The sequence below is a fragment of the Anas acuta genome, chromosome 7, assembly GCF_963932015.1.
Source record: "Anas acuta chromosome 7, bAnaAcu1.1, whole genome shotgun sequence".
Classification (NCBI taxonomy): domain Eukaryota; kingdom Metazoa; phylum Chordata; class Aves; order Anseriformes; family Anatidae; genus Anas; species Anas acuta.
In genome coordinates, this window is record NC_088985.1 from 30,278,426 (window position 1) to 30,294,543 (window position 16,118).

A 16,118-nucleotide genomic window follows, 5' to 3' on the forward strand; every position below is an offset into this window, starting at 1 on the left:
TATTCATTTTCAAAGATTAAATTTTCTGACTGTTTCGTACTGTGTATTTTAGAGATCTAAAGAATGTGAGTTTAAGTTGCATCTGGATACAATGTAAACAGTTTTTTTTAGCTTAAATATTATAAAGATTAAAAAAAAAAAAGGATTTTCAGGATTGCTTAGTGCTGGCCAAATTACATTGCCATCCTAATTGCTGGCAAAAGTTACAGTGATATTGGAATTTGGCCAGTGCTGCAGGCTCTCAAAATCCGATGATAAATTTGCTGCCTGTTGGAGTACCTTAATGCAAGTCCCAGAAGCGGTTACAGGATCCTGTGATTTAACCCATTATCTTACTCTTCAGTGATAAATCAGGAATGGCTTCAAGTATAGAATGCTTCCAGTCTACTAATTTTTGGTTGTATGTTGCTCGGAAGTTAGTTTCCACAAACTGTTTTCTTCTTTATTCCAGTTTTCCTTATGTACTTTAAAATCATATTTTGTCCATAGTTCATACAGCTTAGGTGTTTCATGTGTCTGCTGCTAATTTTCCAGCTTATGCAGCACAGAAACACAGACATGCACCTAACAAGACATGTACTGGTATGACTAACTGCTAAGTGCACAACTTTGTTAAATTTCAGTGGGAATTTTCTCCCCAGGCTATTGATCAGGATTTTGCTGAAGAATCCATCTAGCTCTGAGTTCCGCTAAGGCTGCAAAAGAAAATTACTACTATTCTTTATATATCCATATTGTTGTTATCTCATTACATTTCTCATTAGACTTTTCTTTTTACACAAACTAGCAGAGGAATAGCTGTGCTGAACTACAATACACTGAAGTGGAAGCGTGCCTCAGGACTGTATGTAAACGCTGCTTTGAAGTTGATCTTAACTCTGTTCCTCCTCTTTGCAGGAGATGGGAGAGTGATTAGCTGGAGGAAACAATATCCTGCACAGTGTGTGGGATAGTAATGCAACCCAGTAATGTGGTGCAAAATGTCAATGCATGAGGAACTCACATACATATAAAATGATCTTCCTTAAAAAATGGACAAAACCAAAGCTCTCTCACTTTGGTTCTCTCAAAGCTCTCTCGTGCTTGTTCTCTCTTTCCCAAAAAGTTTTCCAGTGATGAACTGCACTTGAGGCTGTCAGTAGGAAAGCAGAACATTTACAGTCCCCATCCAGATATCTCCCAAAACCTGGTGAAAACTGACCCCCAGGTGTGATGGGAAACTGCTAATTCTAGAAAACAAGGGGAGGTGCTACACTGTATCCTGTAATAGCTGCAAGTGGATACTCCAGAAGACACTAAAGACTTAGTTATAAAGACAGTTTTAATGGAAGAGAGTGTTCTTCTTGACTTCTATTTTTATTTTTTTTTTTCTTTTTATGTTAAGTTCCCGTAGGACAGGATGATGTCAAACTCCCTGAAGGGCCAGTGGAGTTTTGCTGGTACATTGCATAAGTGCCACAAAGTTCTGCCTTGAAACAGTAACAAGCATGAGAATACGCATTTTGAAATGTATTTAGAAATATTTTCATACTTAACTAGTAAAGTAAGCCTTGAAATATGAAAAACAAACTATCAACTCTACCCTCTTGCCTTTCATCATTAATATGACTTGTTATTTTAAATTTGTGTATTAAAATTTTTACTTTGTCATTGATACAGTACTGAAATGAAGGTTTATAGGGAGTTTTCTCTTGAAGACTCTTTAAACCTGATAGTCCTGACATTGTAAAATAAAAGTAATATAATAAAATGAGATATTATAGTGGCTTTAAATTACAGGTTTTGAACACTTGTTAAAAGCCTCATGAACTTAAGTATCCTGTTAACTACAGGGATTATTAGACTTGGTCAGCAGATGTTATTCTAAGAGTATTCTAAGATAAAAATGAAATGTTTGCTTGCCCTACGTTTTGCTCTTTAACTCAAATATTTTGTTAGTACTCTGCTTTAATAAAGTCATGCTTGCATGATCAATTTTGTTGTAAGTTCTGTATTTTATGAGTTGAATACTTCTGCAAATAATTTTTTATGCCAATGTTGTTGTTCTTCTTTTCCAGTCCTAATGCAATACTGAGATTGAGGTTTAATCACTTTGCCACAGAATGTAGTTGGGACCATATGTATGTATATGATGGAGATTCAATATATGCACCTTTAATAGCTGTATTTAGGTGAGTGTATTTCTTGGACAGTTCCTCCCCCCCCCCCCCCCCCCCCCCCCCCCCATATTAATATTCTGGGGACATGAATGAAAAGTTAAACCTGCAAAAATTGCTGTATAAATTTCCAAATGCTTTGGTTTGGGGATCATAGCATAAATTTCTTGTGTGGTTTGTAATCCATGCAGTGTCAGTATTAAGAGTTAATACTCATAGATATGCAATCAGAAATCTACTTTCCAGCAGACTTCTAATAGTGACTCCTACATTTTAATGTGCATGAAATGTGGCAGTGGCCACTAGTGTCAGTATCTTACTCTATTTAAGGGAGAATTGTAATTTATTACTCAGGCAGTATTGCGTTACTTGTAAATTATAAAGAATAGCTACTAAATGACTTCTAAATTTATTTGCAAAGGGAATTTATATGAAGGCTACTCCTAAGTACTATTTTTTTTTTTTTTTTAGTGCTTCTTTAGATTACTAAACTGGGCAATATCACCTGAGTTGTTGATGAAATTACCAACTTCTTAAAAGTCCTGGAACTTGCTGTTAACTGAAAGGATGGGATTTCTTTGCTTTTTGTTAGCTGCTAAGAATTGTAACTCTACTAAATCTGTTTTCAAATTAATGCTATCTAGAATCCTTGTAACTCTTTGTAATGAGTAGTTTGTAGTTTAGAAATAAAACCAACAACAGTAAACAGTGAACTTAACTCATACTGGATGGCTACCAGTTATTTGCCTTCCAAATAATAATAAACAGTTGAGGTCAAATATTAGATCCAGGCACAGCATTTCCTATGTGTCTAAGAGACAAAAAGCAGGCCATATGAATTTCAACTTGTTTCCTCCATTCCTGGACTTCAGTGGAATGTTTCAGTTGGTTTGTTCCTACCATTCCACTAGTATTTTGGGAAGCATTCCAGAAAGGATATTCTAGGCAAGCGGGCTATAGTTCATTAGAGTTATATTGAAGGTAGCGAAGACTAATATTCCATATTCCATGCTTGGGCAGTTGAAATGAGGGCAAAGGATCCTAATCCTTGGAAATCAGTAAAAGTTTTATCTTTTGAAATACTTTTAATAATACTTTAATACTTTTGAAATATCTTTTAGCAATGCAATGTAATTTCTGTCCCATATTGTACGCTTCCCACCCCGCCCCCATGGGGCAGAAATTGTATTTCATTTTATGTTATGAAATATTGATTACGCTGCCAAGCTTTAAGAGATACTAATTGCGTAGATGATAATGGTTTCTGCAACAAAGCTAATCTCATCTCTCTTCCCTGCCCTGCTATTGCAATCTACATCTTCCCTCCCAGTTCTCAATGTGTGTTATGTGACTGCTTGCATTTCCCTGCCCTCCTTCCCCTCCTCCCCAAAATTGCACAAAGTTGCAAAGTTGTTAAATGTGTCATTCAGGAGCCTGACTTGTAGCATGAATGGAAGGAAAGAGAAGGTTCCTCTTCCCGTATTCTTCAAATTTCTTCTATTTTTTTTTTTCAGTTTATTGATTGTTAATGTTTTCTTTAGGATTTCTCTAACTTTTGATTTATGCTCATAATGTGGCACTGTTTTATGCAGGTGACCTCTTTTGTTAATACATATTGCTTATTTTTTCTGTGTCAGTCTTTACTGAAAAAGAGAACATTTTTCTGAAGTTCTAAATATATATATATATATATATTTTGATTTGAAATAACGTTTTCATGGAAATTAATTGTATCTTCTAGGTTTAAAGTGTTTTTAATAAGATAACCTTTTTCAAAATTAATGTTTTAAAAATTACACTGACTGTACACACACCCTCAGAATAATCTGATGTGAAATTTTGCATTAGTACGTGGGGGGGGGAAGCTCTTTGTTTTGCTTCCTTGGAAAACCCGGCATGAAATTTCTGAGGCCTGGACAAGTTTTGTACACATTTAAAAAACAAACAAACAAAAAACCACCACCACCACCAAAACCCTCCTGGATTTATAAGTTACCTTGTCTGTATAATTAACAACTGGAATACATCACTTTTTTTCCCAAAGACTGATTTAAAAAAAGATTATTTATTATTTTTATTTTCCAGTGGTTTAATAGTCCCTGAAGTGCGTGGGAATGAAACTGTTCCTGAAGTTGTTACTACATCTGGCTATGCACTGCTACACTTTTTTAGTGATGCTGCTTATAATCTAACTGGATTTAACATTTTTTATTCGTAAGTATTTCTTAAAAAGTAATTTCGTTGATAATTAAACTAGCATTCCTTTTAGGAAAATGACAAACCCAGGCAAGTATTTATCTACTTATTTTATTAACTGCGTAAGAGTTATGCTTTTTTTTTTTATTTCTGAAACTAAGGTGCTAGATGTTGTAATTAATTTTGTTAAGATAGTAGTTAAACCAAAACAAAAAGAAACACAGTGGATCATATTGTTCTCTGAGTGCAGCTCCATGGACACTCTAAGAGTATGTTTGTCCCATGCCATATGGAACTAGAAAGTGTTCCCCTTCCAGTATTTATCCAACACACAAAGTTGTCATATGGAATAGAAGGGAGATTATATCAGCTGTCACATTGATTCCCTTCTCTTTAACTGGAGTCATCTGTTGTTTGATCTTTTTTTTTTCCTTGCAGAATGTGCTTTTGTGGATTTTTGACACCTTCACCAAAGTCTTCCATTTATTTCTGTGCCCACCCACAAGGGTTGTATTTCATTCCTTTTCTACCTTTAGGGTACTTTTCTATCATCTATTTTAGTCTATCTTGTACCTTCATAACTCATAACTGGACTTTTTTTTTTTTTTTTGATGAAATCTAGTTTGGTATAACTAAGCTTGCTTTCCTGAGGTTTGCTTTTGACTGTCAGCAGCCCTAAAGATGCATCCAACAGACCTGTGCCTCTTCCTTATGTGTACCAGCTGTTTTCAATTTCTGTCTTATTCAGAACATGCTTGTGCCACATGACGTGGTGCATCATTACACAGGATGCTTGGTTCATGAGAGGATTGCTTGGTCCTGTTGCTCTTGTGATAGTTCCTATGATTGCAGATATTGTTCCTTTCTTTTAATCCCTTCAGATTCTGAAATACCATTTTAAGGGATATGATTGCCAGCACTGCACTTCAGATGTGGCAGTACATAAGTTTTTGTGTCTTTTTTCATTTAAAATTGCTGTTTGCTTTTCTGACCATAGCTTTGTTCTCCTTTAAGTAAAGGGTCTTTAAGTTTTCTATGGGAAGATTGTTTCTATAATTTGCAGCCGTTTGGCAGCCTTTCACCAGATAATAAAAGTTTGGGAAACCTCTGTAGACATGTGGTATTAGAAATGGCAGTCTAGAAGGCTGGGTATTTTCAATATTTTTCAGTTGACATCAGTAAAATGCAGTCACCTGGCAGACTTCCTAATGTAATTAGATACTTTTTTTTTTTTCTTCAGTTATCCCTGAAGCTTTTATTGCACTTTTGTGTTTGTTTTGAGAGCAAATGGCAGTATGACATGGCATTCTTAAGAAATGAGTTATGTGCTCGGCATTCTTTATGACTTCGTAATATGGTGCATGCTATATGTTATTACATTATTACTTTGTAAGATTTAAAATAAGAGAAAAATCTTCCAGGTTTTTAATTCCATTACCTGTACAGGGGAATATATAATTTATGAAATTTTATGTACTCTGTTCTTTTGTTTCTAATGTTGCAATGAATACTTTTCAAGTTTTTTTTTTTTTTTTTTTTTTTTTTTTTTTAATGAGCCAACATTAACTCTCTTTGTGCTGAAAGAAATACCAAGCTGTGATTGCTTGTTATGGCTGCGTTAAATTTTGTTTGTCATTCTGATCTGCTTTACTCTGCTTCTGTTACCCTCTTTTTTTCCTTAGTTTGGTACCCTAGTCAGCTTTTTTACTTCATCTTGGCAGGCTACTTGTGTTCTTTTATTTGGGGGAAGACAGGAGTGCAGCATCTGTGACTGAAATGCCATGCCAGCTGCAAACAGTTATTCCCAAACAATGTGTTCCAGAACTTTGTGTTCTTGGAGTTAGGTGACCTACTTCCAACTCTGCCTATCCAGTTTTTATCCTTCTCTTTGTGTCCTTAAAGGAGCCTGTAGGAGAGGGGATGCTTTTAAACTGTTCCTATCTCTGTTACTGGAAAGATTTAACTATTCCCCTTCCCACAGAATGCTGTCCCTGTGAAGTCAACAGGAGAGGTTTCTCCCAGCTGTGTTATACTTTTTGTGCCATTAACGGTGTTAATGCAATGTGTAAATTAGGCAAATGTCCCCAGGATGCTTGCAAATCAGAAGTGGAATTTTCTTTTTCCCCCTTTTTTTCAGTAGTATGACAGAATCAGTCCTCAGAGGTGGTCTTCAGAAAATGAAAACACATCTCCTGACTGTCTTATTGCAAGTAATTTTGGTTAAAGGCCCACCTTGAACAATTCCTACCTTTCTCAGTTCTTTCTTTCTTCAGTAAGAGCAAGGAATGCTGCAAACGGTGTCCAGCTCTCCTATTTACAGGGAGGAGCCTGTGTTAATGTTGCCAGGGATTTGTAGCAACAGTTTATTCGGAGTTTCAACCTAACCCTTCCCTGTGAGTCATCAAAGGAGATTTCAGATCCTTTTTGGATTTCCCGAGGTACTTGCTGCCTGAGATGCATACGCTGTTCATGGAATCTCTTGGACCCACGTACACCAATGTCCTTCATTTCTCTCATCTCCAAGGAATTGTCTACACTTCTGGAACCAACTAGCATAGTTTAGGAGAGTCCAATTGCCTGTGATCTCAGTGTTTGGTAGGGTGTATCACAGAAATGCTAAATCCCAAAGCCGTCACCAGTTTCTTCCAGCCTAATCTTTCCTATTCTTGCATCTTTGACTCTGGAGTTAACAAGACAAGCTTAAGGTGGCTCTGTTATTAAGGATGTAGTGCTGCCTTCACATAATTTCAGGATATTAGCCATCTTATAAGTTTTCCTTATTCTGTTTTTCCTTTATTTATTTATTTTCCCTTGGATGTTGGACATTATCTTGCCTTATAGCACGGAACAAAGCCAGTCAGAAAAACCCACTAAATGTATGTGTGTGAGGAAGAGTTTGAGACTTAATTCTACTACAGAGATTCTCCTGTTCTGACTTGTCACTAACTCTCTGCAGCAGCAGAGCTGAACTGTACTAAAAATCAAGCAACATTGTGACCACTTGTATTAAGAGTTTTGCTCTCAGCAGTTGCCTGTTGGATGCCTATTCACCCTTCAAAGCTAATTTGTAAGCCCATTAAGAGTCTACTTTTGGAAAAGTGCTGTTTATACAATAGGGGTTCCAAGATCTTCCTCGAAGTGATATTCATGAGGGTTACTGCTTGCAGTCACTTGCAGCGTGAATGTTCCTAGAAAGAAGCTTTTGAAGGGACAGACTGAGGAGAGCTTGTACTGAAACTTGGAATAAGTTAGATGCTGATCTGTCCGGGCAGGGTTTGTCCTTCCGCTTAGTGTTAACACATGTTAATGTACAAGAAGTTTGTGATATCAACTGCCTTGCAGACTCTGTATGTAAGCCTGGATGAACTCTTTTTCAGTTCCCTTGCCTGTAAAATTATTAAACTTGTGTTGTGTCAGTACTTAGAAAATTTTCAGAAAAAACATGCCTTATCTAACAAATACTGTTGGAACAGTGTCGGATAAGAATCATTCTCACCAACCCTTGGCTTATCATATCCCTTATTTTACATATTTTTTTTCAGAATTAATTCTTGTCCTAATAACTGCTCAGACCACGGAAAGTGTACAACCAGTGTGTCCGTTCCAAGCCGGGTATACTGTGAGTGTGACAAGTATTGGAAAGGAGAAGCCTGTGATATTCCGTATTGTAAAGCCAACTGTGGCAGTCCAGATCACGGGTACTGTGATTTGACAGGAGAGAAGCTGTGTGTATGCAATGATAGCTGGCAAGGTAAGGTTTTGTAATTTACAGTCAAGTTCATCTTCAAAAAAGAATTGCTTTTAATGCATCCTATTTAGTATGCAAGTTAACATCTTTAAAGAATAAGCATGAATGGGAAAAAATACAGAGGTAAACTGTCATGTCAACTTACAGCTGTCCTTTTTAACAAAAGGGCTGAGAGCTTTACCTGGTATTTTTTATTTGGAGGTAGCGCAGAAATATTGGATCAAACCTTTCTTGTGGTGGACATTCATCTTTTTTGATCACAAATTTGAAAAAATAATGGCAGTAAAACTGTGAGCATACTGAGCACTTCTGAAGACTAAGATCCTTCATTGCCTAGTTTTCGGTTTGCTTAATTTTTCTATTTCTGTATATATTTGATTCTCTTCCCCACCTTTCTTAATTTCAGATCACAGTATTTCATTAATGCTTTATAAAATACATATTCAGTGTCCAGTTTTTAATTGTGTTTTATTTGTATAGTTTCTCAAGAAGACAAGGTAAGTTGTGTTGTTATGAGTGTGGCTGTGGATAAGTACTGAGTGATGGATGCACTGTAAGAATGTGTGCTGTAGTTTTACTCCCAGTAGCCCTACTATACATAATTGTTTCATATTAAAGGTTATGTATTTAAGCTCTTAAATGTTTAATTCACTTATTATAGTTACACTAGACGTTTGTATCATTTACTATTCCTATTAGAAATCTCAGTTGGATTAGCTTGCTGTGTACTGAAATTGGCCTTATGCTTTTAAAAGAAATATTAAAACACCTACAGGTTACTTAGCTGATATGCTGTCTTCCCATTCTTTACATACTCAGCTTTTTTTTTATGCTGCTGTTTCTTTTTACATGTTGAAAGTGCTGTTTTACTCCTATTAGCTGCCACACCCCAAAGAGAACATGAGATTGAATTAATTTATGTCATTAATAATTGATGGAGTTGTTCATTAAAAGACAGTGCATCCACAGAATTCTACTGAAGGAAGTGAGTTAGCAATACAGCCATTGAATAGAACCAACCCAGTGACAGGCATGCTACTGAGTCCTCCAGAATCTCTCTTGACTGTAGTGCATAAAAAATAATCCTGAAAGATATATCTGTAAAAGGAAATTGTGTATAGGATTTGCAGTAGGAATAGCACCCTTTTGCTAGTGTGTTGACTTGATGCAATGTTCTGACTTTCATGTGTAATAGCTTCTTTTCATCTAGAGTTTCTGTACATACTAGCTTCCCATTCTTTCCTACAGCAAGTAGAAATATAGACAAATTGATTTTTTCCCTCATGTTTTTATGAAACTCACATTTTTTTAAATTCATTTTTAAAATCATATTCCAGGCAAACTAGTTTATAATAGATTTTCCTTTAAAAAAAAACAAAAACAACTTTCTTGATGGCCTCTGGGAGAACACTTAGTTGTTAATATTTATGCATTTATATATATCCAAGCACATACATTACATCTAAATGCTCTTTCTTTACAGTTTCTAAACTGTCAGTATCTTCTACACAGGTTATCTGCAATACTGGAACCATAAATGTTTTTACCTATCCTACTGCTCTTGCCGTCTGCCAGAGTTTTTCTTGGTTTTGGTAGTTCAAATCAATTAGCTAAAGTAGGTTCTTGATTTCTATATTCCTGAAGAGAGTTTTTTTTTTTTTTTTCTTGTTGATTAGAGTGTATTTAGCCCTCTTATAGGAAAAAATATTTAATTCAATTGCATTGATTGATATGCACTGTAAATAAAATCCTCATTCAAAAAATGAAAAGGTGTTTCCTATTATACCATACACGGGGTTCTTTTTTACAATAGCGACATCTTGTGGGTACTGTGGGAGGAACATCAGCGAAGAATTCAGTTAAAACAAGTACAGGGTCATCTTTCGAGTAGCGTACATGTTTTGAGTAACAAGGTGTTTTCTTCATGATATGCACATGACAGCGCATTTTGTGGAAATTGGGTGTTGTAATTGTAAATATTCACAGGTAAGCATTAGTCGCAAATGGAAATGATATCATGAAAATATCTTTTAGGCTTAGAAAGCAAGTAATTAAGAATAATAGTATTCTTATTCTGAACAAAAAGTACAATTGTTATTGCAGCATTTGTAGTTGGTCTCAGAAATGTGTAGAGGAAAAATAATTTAATATTCCTTGAAATCTATTTAATTTAAAACTTTAACCTGGGAGAGGCCTACCATGAAGGAAAGAAGCTGGAGTTTTTCATGAATACCGCTTCCTTTTATGAGTACTGCTGGTTAATCTGACTTGGTGTGCTGAAGCCTGATGGTACAGACTTTGGGTGTATGTTGGGCAGAGAAAAAGGTATCTTAAAACTGGTGATCTATTCTATTCGCTAGACGCAGACAAGAAAGAAACGGGGACTTGACTGAGACAAAGTTTTTAAGAAGTTGAAAAGATAATTTTTAGTAAGATGTTACTCAGTCTGAGTATACAGCCAGCAAATTATCTTTGATACTGGTAACAGTGTCTTGGATTGTCTCAGACTGTAAATGAGCAGAGGAGATGCCAGAATAGTTGATTTCTATAATGTCATTGACAATTCAGAACGACTGGAAGGAATGCAGACAGTCCTGTACTTTTTAGCACTGTTAAATGGGCTATCTGTGGAAATGCTGAAAATATTAATTAGTCTGAAGGTGTCATGTCCCCCCAGACCCTGCTTTATAGAAGCATTCTTTAACTTCAAGGAGCTTGACTTAATTCCAAAGGCAGCTCAAAAATTGTTAGGTTGATGTCAGTGTGTCACTTTTGAGACCATAATTTGAGGAAAGGAATAATTAAACATATGGTATGTTTAGAATTGTGAAATGGATGAGATGTGAATTTATCAATATAGTTCATGCTAAAATAATTTGTAAGAAAACGCAGTAAATTTCACCTGAACCTCAGCATTTGATGATAGGAAATTGCTGAAAATGGTATACATGGACATGAGGGAACAATAACAGCAGCACAGCTTGTTTATTGGGAAACATCAGTGGGAGTGCTAAACAAGTCACTTAAGAGGGAAAGAGGTAAATAGTACTTAAAGACTGATCTTGGGACTGATCTTGTTACATAATTTTTATAATCTGGTTATAAGACTGCTAATGGAATCCGTTAATATGAAGGCAGGAGTTTTTAATATGAAGGCAGGAGTTGTTTTTAATATGAAGGAAGACCAGAATATCCCTTTAAAAAAAAAAATAAGATGGGGTGGCGGGATGTTGGAGTAATGTGTGGGGTGCAACACTTCAGAATAAATCCTAAATTCATACATTTAAGGACTAGGAATACTAAGAATGTGTTTTATCGGCTAGGATTGAAGTGGGGAAGGTGACATGGAAGAAAACTTGCCTGTCTATCAATTAGAATATGAACTAATTCGTATACTTAATTTTATATACTCTATATAAACTGTCAAGTGTACTAGTAGGATGTTCAGCCATAATCTACATTTAATCCTAGGAAAATATTAGTACTATACTTCATTTTTATTATTACACTTTTATGAATGCAAATTGCACAGAGGAGAACCATTAGGATGATCAGGGCAATGGAAGATGCAGAATTTGTTTAAATTAGTAAAAAGGCTGGGAGGGAATAAATTGTTCGTAAACGTTAGTGGGCTGTACATTATTAAAAGAGAAGCCAGCTTTTTCAGTCAAGTGATATTGCTGACAGATGGGGGGGGAAAATGGGTAAGCAGGTTGTCAATACATCTAGCTTGAAAATTAGCAGCAGGCTTTTAACTACTAGAGCTGTGAAGATTTCTAGAATTTGTTAGCAGAAATATTAGAGCTTGGTAGCCCACTGGCAGCATCTGGAGCCTCAAAAACTACAGACTGAATGGATCAGCTGTGCTATAGGCCCTTCTTCTTTTGGAGTCTAAGCACCAAAACTTATTTTTTTTTCAGCTGAATAAAAAAAAAAAATGAAAAAATAAAAAACTCATATGCACAGTCTACTGAGGAGTGCAGTTGTGCTCAGTTATGAAAGACTTGTAAGGCTTTCCTTGCAGTATCCACAGACAGCATTTGGTCTTTCCCTTCTCAGTGCAGGTGTGTAGGGCTTCACTTCTGTCACTTCAGGTTTTGTCAACTGCCTGCTGAAGTGAAATGCTCACCTGTTGGTTGGGTTTTTGCCATATAGCTATTATCCCTTGTTAGTTTGGGCATAGATACCAGCTGCCTAACTGGGAGAGGTACCTAGAGGGCTGTGCTCTGTTGTGGCTCCCATATCCCAGGTGTCTGTTGCAGGGAGCTGGCTGAGCACAGGTCAAAGCTACAGTGCTGCAAGGCTCTGCACACCCCTGCCTCATGGCCAGCCAGGTGGCTGGATCTTATTGTATTGTTGCAGACATGGCATTAAAGGGCATCCACTGTAGGCCTGTCTAGGACAGACAACCCAGCATTTCTGGTGGGATGTACAATTATTTTTTTTCCCTAATTACCTTCTCTCACCCATTCACAGGCCTGTGGGCATCATGGATACTGTTCTTCAGCTATTCTGATCCATAGGGCAAAGCCCAACCATTTGCTAAAAGATTTTATCTCCTCTGCTTCTTTGGCACTAGTTTCTGTGGGAGAACATCCCAACAGGTAACAATGAGGGCAGCTCATTGGCAGCCTGACTGCTGATAGTCTTGGTTCGTTTGCTGGGATCACCAACTCCACTCCTCACACCATTCATGGATAGTGGATTGGCGTTGTTGGAGTTTGTCACCGAAGACCAGTCCCAAATTCTTCTGTCCTTCTGTGTTTTTTTTTTTTATTATTAATAGTTTTAACAATGCTTTATCTTATATAGCAGGTTTTTATTTATATTATTTTAAATATTTATTTCTATTTTTGTTTATATAATGACCACCTCAATGCTTTCCTGTAAGAAAGATGATTTACTGCTTGGTAAAACTTCCAATATCAAGAGTTGTTAGTGAAAGTAATATTCAGATATGTTTGCTTTTCTTAAAAAAAAAAAAAAAAAAAAAAAAAAGTAAAATTATTTAGAATCATAGAGTATTTTGAGTTGGAGGAAATCACAAGGATTATCAAGTCCCATATTTTTCATGGTTTCAAATTCATTATAATATGAAGATTCTATTGGATACTTGAGAATAGCAGTATTTTGTTTATGTTTGTAGTGATTGAAAAATTATTTTACAGTAATAATTCACAACTCAAATCCTCAAACATCAAATACAGAATAAATAACAATAATAAATACTTGATTTGAATGCTTTGATTAGATTGTATGAAAAAAGGACCATAACATTTATATTCAAGAGATCAATACTTTTTTTTTCCCTGTGATCCTGAAGGAGAAGATTAACATGGAAGACAATAGATGATGTTTTCTCATTAGGTGGAAATTGATCTTATGACTTGAACTACTGGAACAGATAGTTACTTTGGCAGTTCACGAAACTCTTCAGTAAATAGAAATTAAATTCCTTCTCTTGTGTTGTGTGGGTAAATCTCTCTCTCTCTTTTTTTTTTTTTTTAACCTATAGAATTTTTTCCTACCTTTGAGGATAACGTAATTGACTTCCAATTCAGTTTTATACAGTTGTTTCCTGTGTTTAAACCTTTTTTTTTTCTTTTGGATTGAGTGGGCAAGAAAGAAATCCAATTTTAAATAAATGGAGAAAATAGTATTTGCATAGAAAATAGTAAAACGTTTATCTGTGTTCTGCAGCTGTACTGCTGCCTGTTCCACAAAAGATATATATTTAGTGGATGTGACGTTTCTGAAGTGAAAATGTATTTGTGCTGAAATAATGGTGATGTTTCATGGTATATATACTTAAGTATGAAGATCTGTAAATTATATTCCAAAATCCTACAGTTACCTTGCCTTTATAAGACACCAGCCACACAAAAGCATTTGTTCTTTAAATGATGTTTCAATAGAAGTCAGTATTATTATATTGCTTTTTTTTTTTTTTTTTTTCCTCAACTATATATTCCATTTTTTACACAGATTGATAGAGTTATTTCAGTATGTATGAAGGTTTTACAGCTCTACTGAAGAGGCAGTCCTGGCTGGTCAGTCTTACTTGTGTTGGTATAACCATGTGTATGCATGCAAAGTGAAACAGGTAAGGGATTGCACCCAGATTAAAGGTTCATCTGGCCAAAAAGCAAAGCTAGTTTCAACCTGGATGTGTTCCCTCACCTGGTTCACTGCAGCCACATGAAAATTGGCACCAGTGGTGATGTGAGATAGAGAGTAAGGAGTTGGGGGAGGCCAAGGGTGGCTTTTCTGGTGGCAATGCCAGCTTATGTCACTTTAATAATCATGTGAGTCATGCATAGGGTGTTACATCCTTTGAAGAAAACATTGGAGGATTCAGTGTTTTCAAGCTCCTGAGTTCAGGTTCATCTCCTCAGAATACATCCCTCTTCCATGTCAGAGCTGGGAGTGTGGTGTTTCTTCTCCCCATCTCATTCTTCCTGTCATTCGTTGTAGACCTACCAACAATGAAGTATGAGGTTGCAAGAAAGTGTGATATTTAAATTACTGATCTGGTTATCAGTATTAAGATTTTGGCATTGTTAGCATGGTATAAAAAGTTTTTCCTCATTTTAATACAGTCATTTTAATCTAAGCATAGTGTAGGCAGGAATAATATTTTGGATTTGCTATGTGAATTTCTGTGCTTCTCTGTCTCCAGAAAAGAAAACCTTAAATCAATTAGCAGGCGAGTAGCTTGTGTTTGATTTGTGATTCCCCACTAGGGGACACTGTTGACCACTACATTTCTGTGCAAGAATGGTATCTTTTATTGAAAACAGAAATATCTTTTCATTTTACTGGCGGCACAGATTTTATAATTATGAACTGTGCCCTGATCAAAGAATAACTAATCATCTTTTTATTTTTGAGCACTTTTAGATTCAAATTAAGTGTTTCCTGCTCTGATTTTACCAAATCAGAATATTGTTGAGGTTACAATATTACTACAGTATCAATATTAATGCTTGAGGAATAATATACTGAATTATTCCTACCTTCATTAAAATACCATTAATCTTTCCTGGGCAGAAGGTATAATGAGCAATGGGAATCAAGGGTCTCCATCATTTAAGCAACAAAAGGTAATCTGGATACAAGTCAACATCATTTTTCTAGGAAGTACCAGGAAAAGTTGACAAATTGTTAGGTACAAGTGATTTACCTGGTTGTTGTGTATAAGGAGTAATTGTAACAAGTTGCCCCAAAATGATAATGTACACTGGAAAAACTTGATCTTTTTTTCAATAAGGATAACGTTTTAAAATTATAGACTTGATGTCACGTGCTTATTTAGTTTTAGTTCACTTCACTGGTTCTCTTCTAAACATTTGTCCAGCTTTTCCTTGACTCTGTGTAAGCCTTTGCATCCAGAGCATCCTTTGTCAGAGCTCCTTGGTAAGAGGGTCTGATGATTTTTGCATGAACTACTACCTCCTCCTGTTCGGTTTGAATGTTGCTTCTTCATGCTGCATTTGATGGATCTCTCTACTTATGTTTGAAGGGACTGTAAATTATTCACATCCACCCTCTGTCACTTTTTTATAGACCTTTAACATTTGCTTCCATTATTTTTTTTTTTCCGGACAAAAAGACCCAGCCGAATTGGTTGTTCCTTTAAATATCATAGTTACTCTGCTGTAAAAATAGTCTCCAGCTCTAATATTTTTTTTATTATTGAGAAGGGCTCACAGATTTCGAAGTGATTTATACGTTGGGGTAACGGTGTCCTCTGTTCCTACCCTATGATTTGTTTTGTTGACCATTGCTGAGTATTGTGGTATTTTCATTATTGTGTCGGTTTCTTAACCTGAAACACTGCTACTGAGAAGTGATAGTTAGCTGAGGCTATTGTCTGTTTAGCTGAGCTAGAACATAGCTTACATAGTTTTACATTAATCTATATTGAGTTTTATGTCTAATTGTTTTCCTCAGTCACGTAAGAACTTCTGTGGTTCATCAAAGGCTGTTCTTATTTTTTCTACTCTCCATAAATCATC

The 16,118-nt window shown here is 35.8% G+C and overlaps 1 protein-coding gene across 17 annotated transcripts in view; it reads left to right on the top strand.

Moving 5' to 3' along the window:
* Positions 1 to 16,118, top strand: part of ATRNL1 (attractin like 1) — a 487,687-nt gene that overhangs the window by 41,865 nt on the left and 429,704 nt on the right. For all 17 annotated transcript variants that reach the window (XM_068688793.1, XM_068688795.1, XM_068688794.1 and 14 more), the window contains exons 3-5: positions 2,058 to 2,171; positions 4,242 to 4,370; positions 7,895 to 8,103. In XM_068688793.1, the coding sequence (XP_068544894.1) occupies positions 2,058 to 2,171; positions 4,242 to 4,370; positions 7,895 to 8,103 (452 nt within the window). The remainder of the gene's footprint in view (positions 1 to 2,057; positions 2,172 to 4,241; positions 4,371 to 7,894; positions 8,104 to 16,118) is intronic.